The following is a 21,615-nucleotide window of genomic DNA, read 5'->3' on the forward strand; positions in this document are numbered from 1 at the left end:
ACACAGAAGAAGAGGAAGCGTGGCTGTAGAAGAACATTCACTCGATGAAAAATCCAGAATACCACTTCAATTGCAGATCGTAGGAAGATACCAGTTTCTCGGAGCATATGTTAAAGGAAGAAAAGAACGAATAGACCAAATTTCTAAGGAAATTACAAAATTGTGGGACAATAAACTGAATTTTCCACGTGTGTCTGATCAAGTGATAAGAGCAAAGCTTATGAAGGTGCTGAAGGTCTATGATGAATGTGTCAAGCGTGGAAAATATGATGTTCTCAATGCATTATTTGACATCACGAAAGTGAATGGCCAGTGGTTATCCTCGGAAGATAAACGTCTATACCACCTACAAAAAGAAAGTAAAGAACAGGTGGGGTACTCAACAGGACAAGTGGCAAGTAAAGAAACCATTCACCCTTCCAAGAGAAGGAAAGTCCAGTCTGGAACAGCAATACCTTCCACATCACAAGTCCTGTCTACCACAGACAGTGGTACTGAATCTGAAAACTGCAAAAGTAAGAGTGAAGATGATGAAGACGACGACGGTGATAAAGACGATGATGAGGACACTCAGAAAAAAACTAGAAAGCACTACAAAAGTAAATTTGCTGTAAGTATGGTTACATCAAGTGGAGTTTCCACAAAGAAAGCTGCTAAAATATGCAATGTATTATCACAACAAGGTATTGATATTCCAACTCCAAGTCAATCAGCAATTTACAAGTCCATATTCAAAGAGGCAGGTAAATTAAAAAAAGAAATGATACAACAACTTAAAATGGAACAGTGGTCCTTACACTTTGACGGCAAACGAATAGATGATAAGGAATATCAGGTAGTTGTACTTCAGAATGAAAGAACTGACGTGAAACTTGATGCACTGCGTTTAAAAGATGGCAAAGCTGAAACTGTTGCTGAAAAAATTGCCAAACTTATTGATGAATACAATTTGTGGAATTCAATTAAGATGATCATTACTGATACAACAAACGTCAATACTGGGAAGAGAAATGGAGTTGTTGTGAAGTTGCAACGTATGTTTAAATTAAAGGGTGTCACAATACCACAATTTATCGGTTGTCAGCATCACGTACTAGACAGGATTCTCCGTCTGGTGATGGACGAAGAACTTGGGGGTGATACCAAATCTCCAAACATTGAATACCCATTTGTGTCTGAACTGTTGAATAAGTATGATGAACTGAAGGATAAGTTTGTGAATGGAACTGTAGAAATTCTTGATAAATCAGGGTGGAGAGACGATATGAAGTTTTTGTACCATTTAACAAGAGTGTTTAGGTTCTATGAAGAACAAAGAAACTTGCCTCTGATTCACTTTCAGAACATTCCTAATATGAGCAATGCCAGATGGAACTCAAGAGCCATTCTCGCCATTCTGGCGTTCATTCTTATGCCTGAAGCGAGAAAGAATTTGGAGAAGGTTTGCAGGTTCATTTCATATGAGTGGGCAGAACATTGGTTTAGTAGTCAAAAGTACAATGACAATGACTTCAAGAATTTATCTGATGTATTGAAGCCTTACAAAAAGGCATTGCAGTCATTCAAAAATCACTGGAAGAAAGAGCCATCCGTCATCGACATACCACGAAGTAATCAGATAGCTGAACGTGCAATCAAGGTGATGCAAGACCTGTATGCTTCCTGCAGAAAGAAAGACAAACTGCAACTTCGATTCATTCTAAGTAATAAGCGCTAGACTCTTTATGAGACGTGAGCATCATGTGACCCATGTACTAAACACAGTAGGCCTATAGACACAGACAGTTATGTATATTGTTGTACTAGACGCTTTGATACTGTTAATTTTGTAATACTTGTATAATTATATATCACATAATGTTTTTTGTTATATCACAGTACATGTTGCATAAATAAATAAAATAACAACAGGAGTATGACTCTTACAACATCTTCAGCCTTTAATATTCATTTACTGTACAAAAGTGTACCTATTGAAAATTCGATTTTTTGGTTTTGGGGTGACCTTTTTTCAAAATATGTCAAAATGAAACATCTATTCGTTCTTTTTACATAAAAGTTCATTGAATTACGATACAGGCCTAGTAGGTTGCAAAAAAAGTCATATCCCTAATATATATATATATATATATATATATATATATATATATATATATATATATATATATATATATATATATATATATATATATATATATATATATATATACATATATACACATATATATATATATATTAAAAAATACAAAATATAAAAAATATAAAAGTGTATGAAATAATACTCTTGTTTTTCTTCCATTTGACGAAATAAGCATTGCAAGGCTGCCAGTCGGCATAACTCTTTTAAATCGCTTCCGGAATATCCTGCCGTTAATGCTGATACTGTTTCAAGATCAACGTCATCATTAAGCTTAAAATTAATAACGAATATTAAATTGTGACAAAATCTTCAACTGAACTCAAATATAATGAATGATCCATAAGCTTTCTAAAGCCTAAATGTACATAGCCTTCATTACAAATTCCCTAATAAAATAAATGCATTGTTTAAAACTGTTTATTGTAACTGTATATTTACACCAAACATGTTTAAGTTGTATAAAAATCGTGTCGTTGAAAATTCTAAAATTTAATTTTTTAACATAAAAAACTTGATTATAAATACTTCGTGATTTTAAGGTAAATACTTCGTTTGACGTTTATGATGCTTAACAGTAAATACTATGAAATAATTATTTAGTGCTTGTTTTAGTTATTTCACAGTAAATTACTATAAAATGAGTATTTTAAGTTGTTATGCCAACTTGTTTAGGGCCACCCTGAAAAATAAATTTTTATTATTATTTACATTAAAAAAGAAATTTGAAATATTTTTTAAAACCAAATAACAACTCATAACACTTATTGGGCATTGGCAGAATTGTAATTTAAAAAAATAACTGTGCTGGTTGTCATGGTTATTCTTAAAGCAAAATGTAATGTATAAAAAAGGCAAGTTATTAAATATTCATGTTATATAAGTTGTAGTATTAAAGTAAATACGCAATCAAAAAAGTCAAGGGAATTAAGATCGGAGCCCTAGTTTAAAACAATGTTGATTTAATCAAAAAAAAATTACCTGTTCACCAGCTAGAAGACGTTGAAGAATTAAAATTCTTTGCGATGAGTTCTAAAGATTAAACAAAAAATAAAATTCATATCACCATAGTGATGCGCTACAAAAAAGAGACGCACTACACACAAAATTAAAATTACTTTTTGGCTAAAGTAAATTAAAAAAAAAATACTGGCAAATCAATATGGAAACGACATGGCATCCTACGAAGAATGGCTTTATCAATATCTTGAGGTCTATTTGTAGCTGCCATTACAATAACTTCTGATCCAGGCCCGCTAAGAAGACCTTAAACAATGTTCCAAAGTAACATCTACAGTCAAAATACTTTCAAGTAAAACAGTAATAAGATAAACAGTTACATTAGTATACAATAGTTACATAAAACAACTAACCATCCCATAAACTCATGAACTGTGCTTTCATCATAGCCGTAGCTTCATGGTCTGAAGAATCTCTTACCCGAAGAAATGAATCTATACAAAGTTACAAATACTTATTCTTAAATACTATAATCCTTGACCATAACAGTAGAGCATTTATATATTTATATTTATATTTTCAGTTTAACACAGATATATATATATATATATATATATATATATATATATATATATATATATATATATATATATATATATATATATATATACACTACTGTGATCAAAAAGTAAGGTGAATATTATTACTATTGAATTTATATTTTCAGTTTAACACAGATATATATATATATATATATATATATATATATATATATATATATATATAAACAACTGAGATAAAAAATTCAGGTGAATATTTTTATAAAAAGACAAATCTTTATTTATTTTTCCAAATCTGTATCGTCCCCCTCAAAATAATCCCCCCCGGCCCAAATGCACTTTTGCCAACGTTTTTTCCAGTCTTTGAAGCATGCCGAAAAGTCTTCGGTAGGGATAGCCTTCAATGCGCGTGCCGATTCACGTTGGATCTCTTCAATGGACTCAAAACGATTTCCCCGGATTGGTCTCTTGAGCTTGGGGACAGCCAGAAGTCACACGGTGCTAAGTCGGGCGAATACGGTGGTTGTGGAGCAACATGTGTAGAGTTTTTGGCGAAAAACTCACGAAGAACCAGTGCTGTGTGCGGAGGCGCATTATCGTGGTGCAAAATCCAAGAGTTATTGGCCCATAATTCCGGTCTCTTTTTGCGAATAGCTTCACGCAAACGTCGCATAACGCCTAAATAATATTCCTTGTTGACAGTTTGGCCAGTTGGAAGGAATTCGTAGTGCACGACACTACAATAATCAAAGAAAACAGTCAACATGACCTTGATTTTTGAGCGACTTTGACGTGGTTACTTCGGTCTCGGCTCGCCTTTTTCACGGTATTCACTCGATTGGTCGGTTGCTTCAGGGTCGTATGCGTAGACCCAAGTCTCATCGCCAGTAATACTTTGTTTGTAGACGTCTTGATAGTCAGAAAGCATTGCTTCACACGTTTTAACGCGACGCTCTTTTTCAAAGAAATTGAGAAATTTCGGCACCAAACGTGATTTGAGTCTTCTGAGGCCCAAATGATCCTTCAAAATCGCTTGAACCGACCCAAATGATATTCCAACCATGTCAACAAGGTCTCGAATGGTTAACCGACGATTTGCAAGCACCAATTCTTTGATTTTGTTGATGTGGCGATCATCAATCGAAGTCGATGGTCGTCCGGGGCGTTCCAAGTCATCAACACGTTCTCGGCCTTCTTTGAAGTCTTTGTACCACTGGAAACATTTTTTTGAGACATAGTCTCTTCACCGAAGGCCTTTTGCAACATTCGATACGTTTCAGCAGCAGAAATATCATTCCGCAAACAAAATTTAATAGCACTTCTTTGCTTAACAAAATTAGACATCGTGAAAATCGCCGAATGCACTTTTGGTACTTCAGAAACAAGCGTAAACAAAAAAAAATAATTATGAGTTTGACATGTAATTTGGCGCAAATGTTAATGACATTCCTACCAACTTAAAAATAAAAAAGATTGGACGATTCGAATAAGGCCGGAAGTTTAAATTAAAAATTATATATATATATATATATATATATATATATATATATATATATATATATGTATGCATCAAAAAATATCTAGTACAATCAAAAGGAAATCAGGAAGTGGAAAAAGTTTTTGTTAGACGAAATCTTGTTAAAAAAGTGAAAGATACCTAAGACAGAAATCCGAAGATTTCTGTTCAAACTTTAGCAAATAAATTTTCTGTTCAAACTTTAACAATTTAAGATAATGACCTCCACTATACAAAGAGCGATGAGAAATTGTGGATAGGATTCTTATAAAAAAAAAGTTACTTGTCGTGAAGAAGCTCTTGTTTTGTGACTACAGGAACAATTAACACCGAAATACATCAAAAAATGCTTCAAGAAGCGTCTTTTGCCATTTTTAAGATCTTTTTTTAATTATGTTAATTCACCTCCCCAAGGCCGAGAAGGCCACTACAGACGAGGAGGATACTTAATTGTGAACGAGAAGACAAGGAGACGAAAAGGCTACTCAATTGTTAAACCTTACTTAATTTTTACCAGTAATCCATTATTAAAAATCGTGGTAAAAATTAAAAATCGTGGTAAAGGTTCAATGTAAAAGAAGCTAAAAACATATGAGACTTTAAAAATAAATGGATTAGAGTAGTGACTCGCATAGTCCGCTATATTGGATCCTGAAGTACCGTCGACATCTGCATCCATTTTCTGTTCCGTTTTTAAAAAATGCTTTTTTGGCACGTCAGTGCTTCAAGCATTGTTTGATAGATCAGCCACTTTCAGTCACATTGTTTGTTTCATTTTACCAACAAGAAAGATCTCTAAGCATCAGTAAATTTTTATTTTCGTGTATCCGTAGCCATTTTGGTATTTTTTCCCTTTGAAATAAGGTAAGTTTTGTTTTTTTAAATAAAATTTATCTATTGACCGTACATATCTAATTTTTAACAATACACCTAGCAAATTTTTTTTCTATGTTAGTTTAAAATTGTATTACAATCAGTTTAGTCAACAATATAAAATTTTTAAGCACAAATCTACATGTTGCCATTGTCGGCCGGCTACCAATTATCGATAATGAGATCGTTTTTTTTTAAAAAGTAAAACTAAGGAGTCATGATACTAGTCTAGACCCTAGATTACTCTAGAACTAGATCTATTTCTATCTGTTAAAATGTGAACTTATTATAATTGTAAGTTATTAGATCTAGAATGTAGATTATTCTAGATCTAGATTGGAAAATTAGATTTAGTGACTTTATTACTTTATAAGTTTATTCAGTGAACTTAAGTGACTAGTTTAGTCAGTAGTGACATAGTCTTAAAACTTTTAATTGTTGATTGATCTATTCTAGACTCTAGAATCTGTGACTATATATATATTATTATATTATATAAAATTAAAACTGCCATTGGAAAAGAAGGATCTGTAGTGTCTTTTCTGTACAACCTTTCAAAACTTAGGTAACTATATCTAATTTATATATTCTTTGTTTTGCTAACCTTTTTAAATAACAAATATGATGTATGGTACTATAAAAAAATATAACACATAATATATATTATATATATATATATATATATATATATATATATATATATATATATATATATATATATATATATATATATATATATTTATTTCTAAAAGTAAAACAAATTGAAAACTATTTTTAGATATAGCTTCAAAGGTGAACCAGCAACATTCAAGTCTTTCTTGAGAGAACATGGAGTTGCTCCAGGAACCTTTCTGCGCTATGTTGGAAACAGGGTACATGTAATTTTTCACATGGCTGGAGTTGCTATATTCCATTTACAGCTGCTAAAGTCATTTCTTTAGAAGTAAGAGTTTTATTTTTACAAATTATTGATAGAGCTTCAAAAATATAATTGAAAATCAAGTTAACATTTTGAAATATTTTCTTTCAGACACAACAAAAATGTTGTGAGTAAAGCTCTTTTTGGGGACATTGGTAAAGATGGCATCATCTTTCAACTGCAAGCTCTAGGGTTGATTGGAAAAGTAATTACAGGCCCGTGGATGAAACTAGTTTATGGCAATGTATTGCAGAAATTTAATCTTGAACTGGTATTTTTTATTTTATTTTAAAATAATAGTAGTTAAAACTTATTTTTAGTAAAATTGATCACATTTAATTGTTGTCTTTCTATCTTTTTTGCTTAATATTATTTTAGCTTAAGAATATTGTGTACTCTTTTTCATTTATTTTTACATTTCATTAAATTTGAATGTTCCAGATTTGTCATCAAAGAATCACCCAGATAAAACAAAGTTCCAATGATTTGTTGTCAACAGATCTAGATATTTTTGGGCAAAAATTAGTGTTTGACGAGGTGCACAAGTCATTGTTGAAAACAACTGATATAACGCTCCTCAACAAAATAACATTAACTCTTCTGAGTTCTATTGAGTGTTATTCATAGACAATTGCACAATTATATATCTGGGCCTCTATCTAACCCTACTGAGAAAATATTGAAGGACACACTATCAGCACCTGCCAACAATATGCATGCTGAACGTGCTCTTGGCATGACAGACTGTCTACTTAGAAAAGCCCCCAATGCCACTATTGGATATCTAGATTCAAAAGTTAAAGCAAAACTGAATCACACTCTTCAGTGGATTGAATCCAAACCAGAAGATATTCAAAGAAACCTAATACAATTTTCTATCACTAGAGGATCACAGATCCGAAAAGCAGGAGTGCTTGAAAGTAAAGGGATAGACGATAACATTAAAACAAGACGGATTGAAGCATCTCAAAAGGCTAACAAGGCATCCAGGCAGAAACTGGAACGAGACGTTAAAAAAGTCTTGCTAAATAATGTCTCTGTTGGTAATGAAATGTTTATAAAAGTTGCCTCAAACCAGAAACCTTTTCTTGAAAAAATGTTAAGCAATCAATATATGACTAATCATTTGCTTAATCGTAAATGGGAACTAGACAATGGACAGGACAAAATTTTTTATGGACGAATACTAACAGAAAAGCAAAAAGACAAGAGAACTGTGTATGTTACATCTTACTGGGGTTTCGACGAGGACTCATCAGAGGATTTTGACATGTTTATTGAGTCAATTATTGCTGACATGATACTTGGCAAACTATTTTTTGAAGTTTAGTTAACTGTTATTGTTTATGTAAGAAAAAAATTTTCATGTTCTTTTGCTACTTATAAGTTCAAATTCATCTCTTGAAACTGTTCATTTTGATGTGTTTTTTTTTACCTATATGTAATCTTAAAAACTTATGAAATATTCATATTTACTTAAAAAAAATCATCAAACGTTTTTTTGTAATTTGCATAATTTATGGATAATAATTTCTTTATTTTATTTCATTTTTCATTGCAACTAGTACAAATAAATTCCTCTTTTGAAACTGCTCATTTTGGTATATACTTTTGTTAATGTATTCATAATACTTTCTGAAATATTTACATTTGAAAGAAAATTGCTTCACTTTTTTTTTATTTCTCTATATAAAGTCCATAGGATGTCAAGGCACTTCGGACAAACTAAAAATCTCAATAACTTTTGAACCAATAATGCCAGCATCATAAATTTGGTGTTGTTGGAAAGCATTTTTCATTCTCTTTCATTTTATTACACATTTATTGGTATTGGATTAAATTAACTTTTTTGGTGCAACTACCTAGATTAGAGCTACCAAGAAAGTCCAGTCGAAGACCATGCAAAAGCTAATGTTGAGTTTAAAACATGCGCGCGTTCTCATGTACACTAACTTATAATACATTCAAAAGATATTTAAATATCAAAATTCACAACGGCACTGAATCTAAGCAATTTGCATTAACTTCTGTTGGATCAGGTAGTTGTAATGCTGAAAAATTGAAAACAATTGTCAGAAAAAAACTCCAGGACATCAAACTTGACATTTCAGAAAATATATGGTCTCAACTATAAACAATGGAGCTTCCGTAATGAAAAAATATGGCACCTTGATGCCATTTGAAAGTCAACTTTGTTATAATCATGGAATAAATTTAGCTACTGTTGAATGTTTATACCAAAACAATCGTGAAGAGATGGATGAATATAATGATAATGTTGAACTTGATAATGAAAATGAAGATTTTGATAAAAAACTAGATTTGATGAACAAGAAAGCTCTTTACCTATGGAAAAATCCTACTTTGATGTTATATCAGTTGTTCGAGGATATGTTAGAAAATTTTGAAAATCTCTATTGAAAATTGCTCGGTTTAAAGAAAATGTCCAAGAAACAACAGGAAAAGAGTTAACTCTATTAATTGACTGCAAGACAAGATGGAATAGTGTACTTCCTATGTTGCAGAGATTTTATGAACTGAAAGAAATTGTAAAATATACAATAATTGAATTTGAAGGTTTATATGATAACAGCATTGAAACTAAAGTTAAAGACATAATAGATTGTTTTATTCCTGTTGAAGAAGTTATTAAAAAAATAAATGCTGCAATTTAATGGTGGCAGAAGGATCATTTATCTATTTATTCAACACACTCAACGCACAGGAAAGTGATATTTTGCAAAAAATGCTCGAAAATTTAAAAACTCGAATTGATTCATGAAGAAATGTCAATTTAATATCAACATTGATTTTTCTTCACACTGGTGATTATCCAAAGGAAAACGATTATTTTAAATATTCGTCAAAATTAACTATTAGAAAAGAAATTAACTCAATACAAGACTATTTGCAGAAATATTGTTGGAGAAAAATGACGATAAAAATGATTCAAATACAACATCCAAGCTTGATGACACTATCAACCACTTTGTAAACCATCAGAAAACAGTCAAAACTTCGATCGAAAATGAAATTAAGGCGCTTGAAGGAACAAAAGAATGTACAGATAAACTTCAGATGATCTATGATACCTTATTAACTGTGCAAGCAACATCAACAGACGTTGAAAGAGTCTTTTCTGTAGCTGGAAACTTCAAGACTAAACTTCGTAATAGAATGAAAGAAGAAAAATTGAATATGCTTGTATTTTTAAAATATCACTTCTTAAATAAAAGCTAAAATTTGAATTGAAATCTTTTTTCATACATTTTACTATTTGGTATTTGTACAAATATTTGGGGGATCACTATTGGGGTATTTGGTATTTGTACAAATATTTGGGGGATCACTATTGGGGTATTTGGTATTTGTACAAATATTTGGGGGATCACTATTGGGGTATTTGGTATTTGTACAAATATTTGGGGGATCACTATTGGGGTATTTGGTATTTGTACAAATATTTGGGGGATCACTATTGGGGTATTTGGTATTTGTACAAATATTTGGGGATCACTATTGGGGTATTTGGTATTTGTACAAATATTTGGGGGATCACTATTGGGGTATTTGGTATTTGTACAAATATTTGGGGGATCACTATTGGGGTATTTGGTATTTGTACAAATATTTGGGGGATCACTATTGGGGTATTTGGTATTTGTACAAATATTTGGGGGATCACTATTGGGGTATTTGGTATTTGTACAAATACTGAAAACCCAAATATTTGGCATTCCTAAATTAGATATAGCAGCTGCACAAGAAAGTGAAAACCATGGAGTAGAATAAGGCTTGACTTGGACCCAACAAAAAGGAATAAAAGTTTCCATTCCTGCTTGAATGCAGGAGGTTATGTAGGAGAAGAATTATCAGCTGAAAGAGAAAAGACATCAGCCTAAGGACCATCACGAAGAAAGCCATGAAATAAAGCTTTTTTAAATCAGCACCTTTTTTGTGATGAAAGAGGTGCTAAGCGGAAACTAAAGCTTCCGCTTAGAACCTCTTCCCTCCTATTTACTTCTACCAAAGCCTGTATATATACCCAAAATAAATATAACAAATAAAATTTAAAACGAACCTATTTCATCAATAAAGATAATGCATGGTTGTATTTTGTTGGCCTAATTAAAAATAATGAAAATAAAAATATCAATAAAAAAGTTAACTTATTCAAATTTTTGATAAATATAACAACAATTTTATAAAAACATTTTAAAATTGATAAACACTTACAAGTGAAAACACAGCTTTTGCTAACTTCTGTGATTCACCATACCATTTATCTGTCAAGGATGAAACATCCAAATTTATAAAGCGACAGCCTATATAAAAGTTTTATGATCTTTAGATTTCAAGAAGATGCATAGATTTTTATAATACATTTGGTAACATTCACATGAGATTGAAATTTAATATTTGCAGAATAAATATAATTGTATTATGAAAATAAATTTTTTCAATCAATAAATAATTTATTAACCTAAAATTACTGAAATGTTTTATATATGACATATTTTAACTTTTTGAAAATAATAACAGTAAAAATAAAAATTAAAAATTGTAAGGTTCTTTTGCACTGAAAATTTAAGTTAAAATCAAGATAAAAAAAAAAAAAAAAAACATAACATCACTGCTTCGCTAACAATTTAAAATTTTTATTGTTGATCATTTACCTTTTGAAATAAGAAAGCAATTTTGAAACAGCTATTGAATTGTGTCGCAAACAAAAATTGAATTAAAAATTTAAAACAAGACTTATTTGTCAACAACTGTGCTATTATTAATTGCTGACAACTAATAGTTAAAAAATTTGAACCTGCTTCTTTTGCTGTTGCTTTTGCCACCATTGTCTTTCCACAGCCTGGTGGCCCATACAGTAAAACACCTGAAGATTTATAATTAATAACTTTAATAAAAAGTAACTAAAAGTATTTAATAAAATTAGCAAAAATAGTTAAATACAATACAAAAAGCACAAAAAGTCACAGACCTTTAGGGGGCGACAAAAGCGTTGATTGACTAAACAGCTTAGGTTTTTTAAATGGAAGAACAACAGTTTCCTAAAAAGTAAACTAAAAACAATATTAACTATTACTTTTTGTAGTCTAACTTTTTTTTACAAAAAAATAAAAATAATAAACAGTTTTATACTAAACAACTTGTACTTGAAAATTAATTAATCACAATAATATGTAATTAAATTGTATTTAACTTAAAAATACTATTTTATTACTTCAAAGCAAATATGAATACCTTAATCTCAGAAATAATCGAATCCAAACCTCCAATATCGTTCCAAGAAACTGGTAAAACAAGTGGATCAACTAGTAATGCAGCAATTGACATTTCATAATCAGTCAGCTATAAAAAGAAAGACACTATCAGATATCAGCCAATCAACATTCAGTCATCAATTATCATCAGTGACCTTAGTGCATTGGTATTTTTCTAAGCTTAAAGACAGCACATTAGTTTTACGATTTTTCAGTTATAAAAAAGCTGAAAAATAAGAACTGTTTAAGAGTTGACAACAGACAGTTTTAATATATCAATTTAAGAGCACATACCGTATTGACATTGGTTAGACCCAGGCTTTCAATAACTTTTTCAGCCTTAAATTATAAATAAAATATCATAAGAAAAAAAATTCAAAATAAAAACTAAAAAATTTAAAAAATATGTACATATATTATCACTTAATGAAAAAAAAAATTCTATTTTCTAAAATTTGTTTTCATATTGTTACTTTTCTCATAGATGGTAGCATAAAAAAAGTTTTTATAGTTCTATCAACAAACAAAGTTTGAAAGACAAAATCATATGTTAGTTAAGCACAAGGCTGCAGAGTCAAATAAAGAGTCATATAATATTTATAACAAAGAGTCATACAGTATTTATAAGAAAGAGTCATATAGTATTTATAAGAAAGAGTCATATAGTATTTATAACAAAGAGTCATATAGTATTTATAACAAAGAGTATATAGTATTTATAACAAAGAGTCATATAGTATTTATAACAAAGAGTCATATAGTATTTATAACAAATAGTATATAGTATTTATAACAAATAGTATATAGTATTTATACTCAAAATTCATATGTTAGTTAGTTAAGCACAAAGCTGAGAGTATTGCTTGAGAGTCATTTAAAACAAAGACAGGGCTTGTGATGAAGCGAGCGCGATCGCGCTCTGCTTGTAAAACGCGCCCGTAAACGGTATTTTCAAAAGTTCTAGGCGTGAAAAACAACGCTCGTTCAGCTTATAAGGAGCGTATAAAATAACGCTCGTCCAATAGTTCGGGATTATTTTTTTATTTTCATTAAATATTTAAAAAAGATTTTTTATTAAAGATATTCTATTATCAAAGCACTAATATAAAATATAAAAAGCACTATGTCGTTCTCTTTTGCGCTAACGTAATGAATGAGCAGTTTGAAGTCGTTAATAGTCACTAATTTCAATAATGGAATGTGCACGTGGAAACACAATGTGAATACAAAAATGCGCAAATAAAATAAGAATAGAAAATTAGAAAACCATTATAAGAAAACTGAAACTGCAGAGTATTTTTAATCTTGTGAAAATATCAAGTAATATTTATTTGATTTATTGTTTGTAATATTCCACACATCGTTTATAATTAAAATAAATATTAATAATAGAGTAATTTTTAAAATTAGTTTTTGTTCATAGTATAGGTTTTTTATTAACTATTATTTATTTTAACTCAAATTTAAAACGATTCTGTTGTTTAGAATGTTCGCAATCACATTCGAAAAGGAAACAAAGTTATGATGTCAACATTTATTAAATGGAAAGTTATTATTCTTATTTATTTTTATTTCAAATTATTCTTGTGTTATTTTTTTAAGATAAAAAAAACGTAATTTAAAAAAGAAATTTTAGAAAAAAATTAAATAATTAATTTGAATAAAAAATATCAAGAAATATAAAAACCATTAACCGTTAATTAAGTTTACAGCGTAACATTTTGAAATAAATATATCAAAACAACGAAGCAAAACTAAGTCACTAAATTATACTTCAATACTAAATCAATAAGAAGTTGCGTTTTTGTTTGATATTATTTTTTTATAACATAAATAGTTAAAAATAAAATCGCGATCTGACAATATACAAGAAGTTTGGAAGTATAAAAATCTACTTCGTTGAAGTAGTTTCATGAGTGTGATACTAATTCAAACATTTTTTGACGAAAAAATTATGTAACAAATAAAAAAAGATATAAAAAATAAAAAGCTTTTTATGAGCATCGCCTTCAGCAATCCAGTGGGCACAGTACGTTTTTAAAACGTTCTTTGGACGTTTTTATTAGGTTTAAACCTTATAAAAACGTCTAAAAATTTTCAAGATTGCACTCGCCAACGTTATCTTGAGCGCACATAATCACGCTCGATGAAAACATATTCTAACTTTACGAGCGCGATATAACACACTTGACGATTTTCTTCATCACAAGCCCTGAAAGAGTCATATAGTATTTATTACAAAGAGCATTTGGAAGAAAAATATTTAAGATGGTATAAATTGTTTTTCAACTTGTTTGTAATTCAAATACTGTTAATAAAATGTTTATAACATAAATTATTTATAACTGCAAGTTTTTTTTAATAATAATTTTCAGTTAACTCTATAGTTTTACAATAATCCCTCAACTTAAAAATAAAATAATAATTTTCAATTAACTCTTCAGTTAAAACCTTTTATAATAATCCTTCAACTTAAACATAATTTTATGAAGTTTATGAATTAAAGGAAGATCATAAGATAAGACAGCTGAACTCAAATTAGTCTCACAAAGAGCAAGTAGGTCTGGGGAACTTTGCAAGAGATAAGACTCAACAGAAAAAAAGTTACTTTGAAGACCATGAATATTTATGAATGATATATTTAAAGAACTTGATGATGACGATGGTTTATTGTTAAACTTAAAGTTTTTGGTACTTTAGGTCATTTATTGGTCATTTTTAATTTTTCTCATAAAATGTCAAGTTTATTATTTTTTTTTTTAAAAAAAAAATATGTTTTATAGACCGGAAAAAGTTTAATAACTTTTTTTTTAAGTTTTTTCATTATTTGATAGATTGCCTGCACCAACCTTCAGTTGATGTAGTGGCACTTCCTTGTAGAAGCAGGCTATAAGATATTCAATAAAGCAGCACTTTCTTGTAGCAGCAGGCTATAAGATAGCCAATGTAGCAACACTCCCTTGTTGCAGCAGACTATAAGGTAGTTAATGTAGCAACACTCCCCACATGTTTTACAGTAAAAAAATAAAAATAAAAACATTTAGAATGTTTTTATTAAAAAATAAATGAAATAAAAACATTCAGTATATTTTTAAAAACATTCTAGTCTTTTAATTTGCCTATTTAAAAAGTATGTTTTAGCAAAACAATAAATTTAATTAATTTCCTCAATTAAATCAATGCATTATGACATAATCTGTATTTAATTTGGTCTTGATGTTATAGAGTAGTTAAGTGCTATTTTTTTTACCACTAACAATGAGTTTAGGATCTTTACTATAAGAATATATATTTCTATAGTAAATGCTTTAAATTTTTCAGTTTGTGGTGAAAAACAGCTTTTAAAAGAGATAAAATCAAGTATGTAAAAACCATCAAATTTAATTGAGGAAACTAATTAAACAGATTGTAATGTTTTTTTATTTTTAAATATAAATAAAAACATTCAGTATGTTTTTTACTTTAATTACATCAACTGAAAAATAGGTAGAACATGCAACGAATGCACATAAATAAGTAGAACATGCAAGGAGTGTTGTACATCAACATGCAAGGAGTGTTGTACATCAACGGATAAATAGGTAGAACATGCGAGGAGTGCTGATGCATTGACTGAAGCTTTTGGTTAGGCAGGCAATCTATCTGCTTAAAATAATTTTTTTTTCAATATTTTTTAGTTTTTCTGATCTACTAAATTAATTAAAAAAATAACAAACGCATAAACTTTAAATTTTATAGCAAAAATTTAAGACAGCCATGCAGGAGTATATATATATATATATATATATATATATATATATATATATATATATATATATATATATATATATATATATATATATATATATATATATATATATATATCAAACATATTTAAAAAGTGCTCCTTTATTTCCTGAAAAAGATAGTATAAAAATTTTTGAATAAAAAATATTTTTAGGGGTCTCAACTGACCCTCGAATATTTAATGGGTCTCTAACATTATCTTACAAATATTTTTTCAAAAGTTTGTTAACCTGGTACTCAAAAGGAGCAAAATTTTATAAAAATTTAAAAATAGCAATCATATTTCATAAATTTTTTTTTTTAAATCAAAAAAAAAAAAAAAATTGTTGAAAATGGTATTATGCAATAAAATCTAAATAAGTTATATTTGTAAAAAAGCTCAACTATTTTTAAAATTATTACTTTCAACATAATTTTTAAATCAAAATATCCTTTTTTTTTCAAGGAAAACTCTCAAAAAGGTTTTACAGTAAACAACTAATGCTCCAATTAACACTTTGAAATAATATTAGTTTGAAATAGCTCACTTGCGGGTATTAAAAAACAGAATTTTGAATAAAAAGGGAGGTTTAATAACATTAAAGGAACTTTAGTTGCTTAATTTTTTATATATATACTACTTTTAAGAAACTTTTTTGAATTTTTTATATAATATAATCAAACTTTGATAAAATTAATAATTAAACATAAAAAAATTTTAATTTAAAAAGAATTTTTGTAATTTTTGTATTAATAAATTTTAAATAAACTTTTGTATAAATAATTTTTGTAATTTTTACCCCCTAACGCTATACAACGCACAAAGACTTTTTTGATTTTTAAATTTGAAAGTTCAAGTGATTGTTATTTTAAATTATGAGTAGCTGTAGAAAATATGAAAATTTAGCAATCATGATATGAAATCATGATATGAAGTATGAATCTAGAGTTTATTTTAAGCACAAAAAAATTAAAATAATTGAAACTGATTATATTAGAAGTCCACCATTATAAAATTTTCATGATAAAAAATACTAATGCTAATTGTTTTCTCGATATTCAATAGAAAAAATGCACTAATAATAGTTATTGTTTACTATAAATGCTAAATGGTTAACAATGTTCATTGCAATGTTCATTGCAATGTTTTCACAAATGGTGGGAAAATTTTAAGAGATTTTTTTCAAAAAATTTAACAAAAAAATTTAATGAAAAATTGAACATGAAAAAAAAGCAATAGTTTGAAGAAGAATGTTTTTAATTACCAACAGAAAAAAATAATACAATAAGAACTTTAATCAAGTATAAAAAAGCAACCATTGATTCTATTACAAAGTGAAGCTAAAGATGTGTAAAAAATAAAGATAAAGCTTGCACCCTATATATTTTGGACAGTCGTTGACTGTAATTTGTGCGCTGTATATTCTTTGCAGCATTGAAATGCTGCAAAGAATATACAGCCAACAAATTACAGTCAATAAGAAATGCGAACAATATTTTAATTATGGCTTCTCTTAGATTTGCTAGTGAGGTTGGATACTGTTTAGAAACTATTTCTATCAATTTTACCTAACAGTTTTCAATGGGGTTTAAATTGGGTAAATTACCTGGCCACAGAGCAAAAACATCATTCCTACTTTCTTGGAATCTTGACTGGGTCAACCAATTAGACACTTTGTTCTTCAAAATTTCCAAATAATTTGACAGTTTTATGTTGTAAAAGCCTGCTAAGCAAACACTTTAGAGGTAAGTAGTAAAAATCGGTGCAGATGTAAACCTGTGTTACGTTGTTTCTGTCTTTGAATACTAAATTTTTTCTACTCATGGTCTTCTGCATTTGTCTCTTTAATAGTTGCTAAGCAACTCTCAACTGTTATCTTCAAATGAAGGTAAAGCTCTAAAACTCAGTTAAATGGTTCTGTGGCCGGCTAGTAGTAAGGTTTCTTGAACTTTGTGGTAGCTCTCAGAAAGGGTAAGAGCAGCTGAAAAAGCTGAGAAAAAAGAGCAGCTGTTTTGGTGTGCATTGTCAAGGTCTCATAACAAGCTCTTTGTTACCATTGTAATTGGCAGGACTGAAGCAACTGCATAGCTCATTGAATGAGATGCAATGCACTATCTATGATAGAGTACTCTAATAACTTAAAACATGACTAAAATACCCAAAAATATAAAACATAAAAAACTGCCTCTGCCACCTAATCATTTAAATCTATCTCTTACGAATAATTGTAGTTTTCAAAGTAACTTTTATCAGATGGATCTAAACTCTTGCATATTTCACTAAATTTATTTGCTCTTTGTGAAACTTTTTTTGAATTAACAGCTGTTTCAACTTTGAATCTAAATGTTGATGGCTATTATTCATTCACCTTTCTCTGTGTTCTTCAGAGAGTACCTTTACTCTTATTTTTATTCAGACCTTTGTGATTTGTTTTCCAGTTACTTCTAATCATAGTTAGAAAAAATTTTTTTCACAAGATTAACTGTTCTGAGAACAAACACTCTTTAATTGTTACAAAAAATCAATGTAAAATGGTGTGCTCTGATGCTAAGCTCAAATATTCTCAGTTTAATAAATCTCATATTTTATTTGAGAGGTTAGATTCTAAAGACTTTTTGAAAATCTTTAACACTGTCATAAACAAAATCGCTAAAGGATAAAAGAAAATTATTTGCAAAGAACTTTTTCTTTAATTTGCCCACTCTCTTTTTGTTATCCGCTCCAAAAACAGATTAATATACTGTTACCCATTAATTTTATCACAGGAATACAAAAAATATAAAGAAAAATTAAAAAAAAAAAGACAAATAAACTAATTAACTGATTTCCATTTTACTCTCTTTTTAACCCAAATGTTATTTATAACTATTTCATTACTTCATATGTCAGACAACTCCTCATAAAAAGTTGTGAAAGTGAAAACAGTCTGACAAAATTGAGTCAAGTAAAAGCCAAAGGTTAAGGTATCATGAACTTAGCAACACATTCAATAAGAAAAGGATCATCCATATATTACGCAATGCAATACTTATTTAAAAAATAAGTTTTGCATTGCGTAAAATATATAATAATATATTTGCGCAGCAGTTTTTGCTATACTTTAAAGGTTGTGTACATATTTGGTTTAATTAATAACTCTGCAAGGGAAAACTTTTAATCCTTTGTCTTTTGTCTATAAGTTTAATTTCGCGTTGCATAATTTATGGACGATCCCAAATGCAAAATATATCTTTCTTTAAAAACAGCTCAAGGTTTGAATAAGATTCATAAATAGCCTAAAGCAACAGCTATTTGAAAAAGAGTTTCAATTGAAATTTGAAATAGTCATGTTAAATCATTGCAAAAAAAAAAAAAAATGATTGCTTACAAAAAAAGCACAAGGGGGATATTTTAGTTTTTTAGATATTCATTTTTGTTGTGCCAACTTTGATATATCGCAGTTTTTTTAATAACAATTGAAGACATAAGTGGATGAAGGCGTTATGTCGCAAAAATACAAAATTCCACTTTTTAAATTATATATTAATATTCACAATTAAATATTACATACACAAATACAAAAAAACATAAAAATTGGTTACTACATCCCTCCATAAATATTAACATATCTTTGCTATATAAAAATATCTAGAACAATATGTGTTCAAAACTTTAACTCCTGATATCTCAGTTCCATATTGGTGTAACATAACACCTTCATCCACTTATGTCTTCAATTTTTAATAATTATAATTAAAATAATAATGCTGAACTTAATAGTGCCCCTTTGAACCCGTTTGACACAGAACCCTTGTAATGTTCAAACTTATACGGTTAACAATAACACAAACTTCAGAGGCTGAAGTGGTTGGCTTGCACTATTTTAGATGCAAAGTTTTTCAAATCCTACCACTGGTTCTTTTTTTTTTTTTTTTGTTTAATATTTTTTGATTCTTTAAAATACAAAATAAAACACTTTTGAAGTTTATAAATATATACATAACATATATAAAGATATTTTCTTATTTTTTCTTTATAAATATAGATGATCAGATACAAAAAATTTAAAAGGTATTGCGTTAAGGGACAGATTTGAACCCTTGCAAAATGACACCAATGACAATGCATTAAAACACTGAGCTATTGAGGTTATGCAAGAGCTTAAAAAGATTTTTAAAATAGTTTAAACAAACTATTTTATAAATCTCTTTTTAGCTTTACTTATGTGTAAAGCAGTTTTTTAATGAATTGTTTATGTACTGTTGATTAATAAATAAGGAAGTAGATAAGGGATAAGAATAGAAATGATCAATGTGGAATAGATAAGTAAAGAAATAGTCAGTTTGGTGAAGATCAATATTTTACTGGCCTGGACAGCTAGATCATATATATAAGAAAAATGTATAGAAAAGGTTGGCATAGAATAGACTTACAAAGACCCATATTTTTACGGGTCCGGTCAGCTAGTTAAAATTATTAACATTTTATTTTTAGTATGTCGTCAAAGATGTAAGATTTGTTCAATGAAAGTTTTTTTTTATATTTATATCTTAAAGTTGTGAAATAAATTTATTTTGGACAGTTTTTTAATTTTTTCTCTGGCTCAATGTTCTATAAAGTTTAGACTGACATGAAGTTTAATGCTAAGATATTTGTATGAGAGGCTTCTACAGTCAAGGAGGTAGTAAACTGCAGCAAAGTCCTTAGCCTCAATTTTGTAACTTTTATTTCTTTTTTTAACCCTCTCAACCCTGTTATCCTTAAGATAACCATAATTAATCTGTTTATGTTCATATTTTATTATCTAGAAAACAATTTTTAGTTTGAAATTCTGAAAAATAAAAAAGCCCCTAGATTAAAAATAATCACAAATAAATTACCATTTTAAAACCTATAAAAAATTGCATAAAAACATTTGTCATTAAAATAAATTTTGGTGAAAAAGACCAAACTTAAAAATAAACCACAGTATTGCCTACTAATGAATTTATCGTATTTGGTGAAATAAAAACAAATATACTTAAATACACACTTGTTTCCTGGCAACTTCTTTTTGCTTATTGGTCGGATCAAGAACATTTGCAAGCCATTTAACTCCATAGTAAGAAATCACAGAAATAAGTAACAATTCTATCCCAAAAAATGCTAACTGTCCCCCAGTGGGATGACCAGGCATTACTAGTATTACTTTATTTGCTTATATTTTACTGCTTTTTATTTTCTAAATTGTAAGCAATGCATCATCATCACCACCATCATCATCATCATCATCATCATCATCATCATCATCATCATCATCATCATCATCATCATCATCATCATCATCATCATCATCATCATCATCATCATCATCATCATCATCATCATCATCATCATCACATCATCATCATCATCATCATCATCATCACATCATCATCATCATCATCCTCGTCATCATCATCATCATCATCATCATCATCATCATCATCATCATCATCATCATCATTATCATCATCATCATCATCATCATCATCATCATCATCATCATCATCATCATCATCATCATCATCATCATCATCATCATCATCATCATCATCGCCATCATAATTATCATTATTTGGAGTAGGTGAGCTTACAATAAGTTAATCAT

General features: G+C 28.9%; 1 protein-coding gene across 1 annotated transcript in view; it reads right to left on the reverse strand.

The window, feature by feature from the left end:
- The window catches only part of LOC100206885 (outer mitochondrial transmembrane helix translocase), a 23,586-nt gene extending 2,357 nt beyond the window's left edge, over positions 1-21,229 (reverse strand). Inside the window, exons 1-11 of the mRNA XM_065798003.1 lie at positions 21,019-21,229; positions 12,536-12,580; positions 12,222-12,329; positions 11,959-12,028; positions 11,785-11,853; positions 11,202-11,290; positions 11,047-11,089; positions 3,511-3,591; positions 3,288-3,403; positions 3,119-3,169; positions 2,283-2,410 (exon numbers count right to left, since the gene is read on the reverse strand). Of these exons, the coding sequence (XP_065654075.1) occupies positions 2,283-2,410; positions 3,119-3,169; positions 3,288-3,403; positions 3,511-3,591; positions 11,047-11,089; positions 11,202-11,290; positions 11,785-11,853; positions 11,959-12,028; positions 12,222-12,329; positions 12,536-12,580; positions 21,019-21,162 (944 nt within the window). The 5' untranslated portion in view covers positions 21,163-21,229. The remainder of the gene's footprint in view (positions 1-2,282; positions 2,411-3,118; positions 3,170-3,287; positions 3,404-3,510; positions 3,592-11,046; positions 11,090-11,201; positions 11,291-11,784; positions 11,854-11,958; positions 12,029-12,221; positions 12,330-12,535; positions 12,581-21,018) is intronic.
- Positions 21,230-21,615: the final 386 nt, after the last annotated feature.

This window comes from Hydra vulgaris, chromosome 05 (assembly GCF_038396675.1).
Source record: "Hydra vulgaris chromosome 05, alternate assembly HydraT2T_AEP".
Taxonomy (NCBI): Eukaryota; Metazoa; Cnidaria; class Hydrozoa; order Anthoathecata; family Hydridae; genus Hydra; species Hydra vulgaris.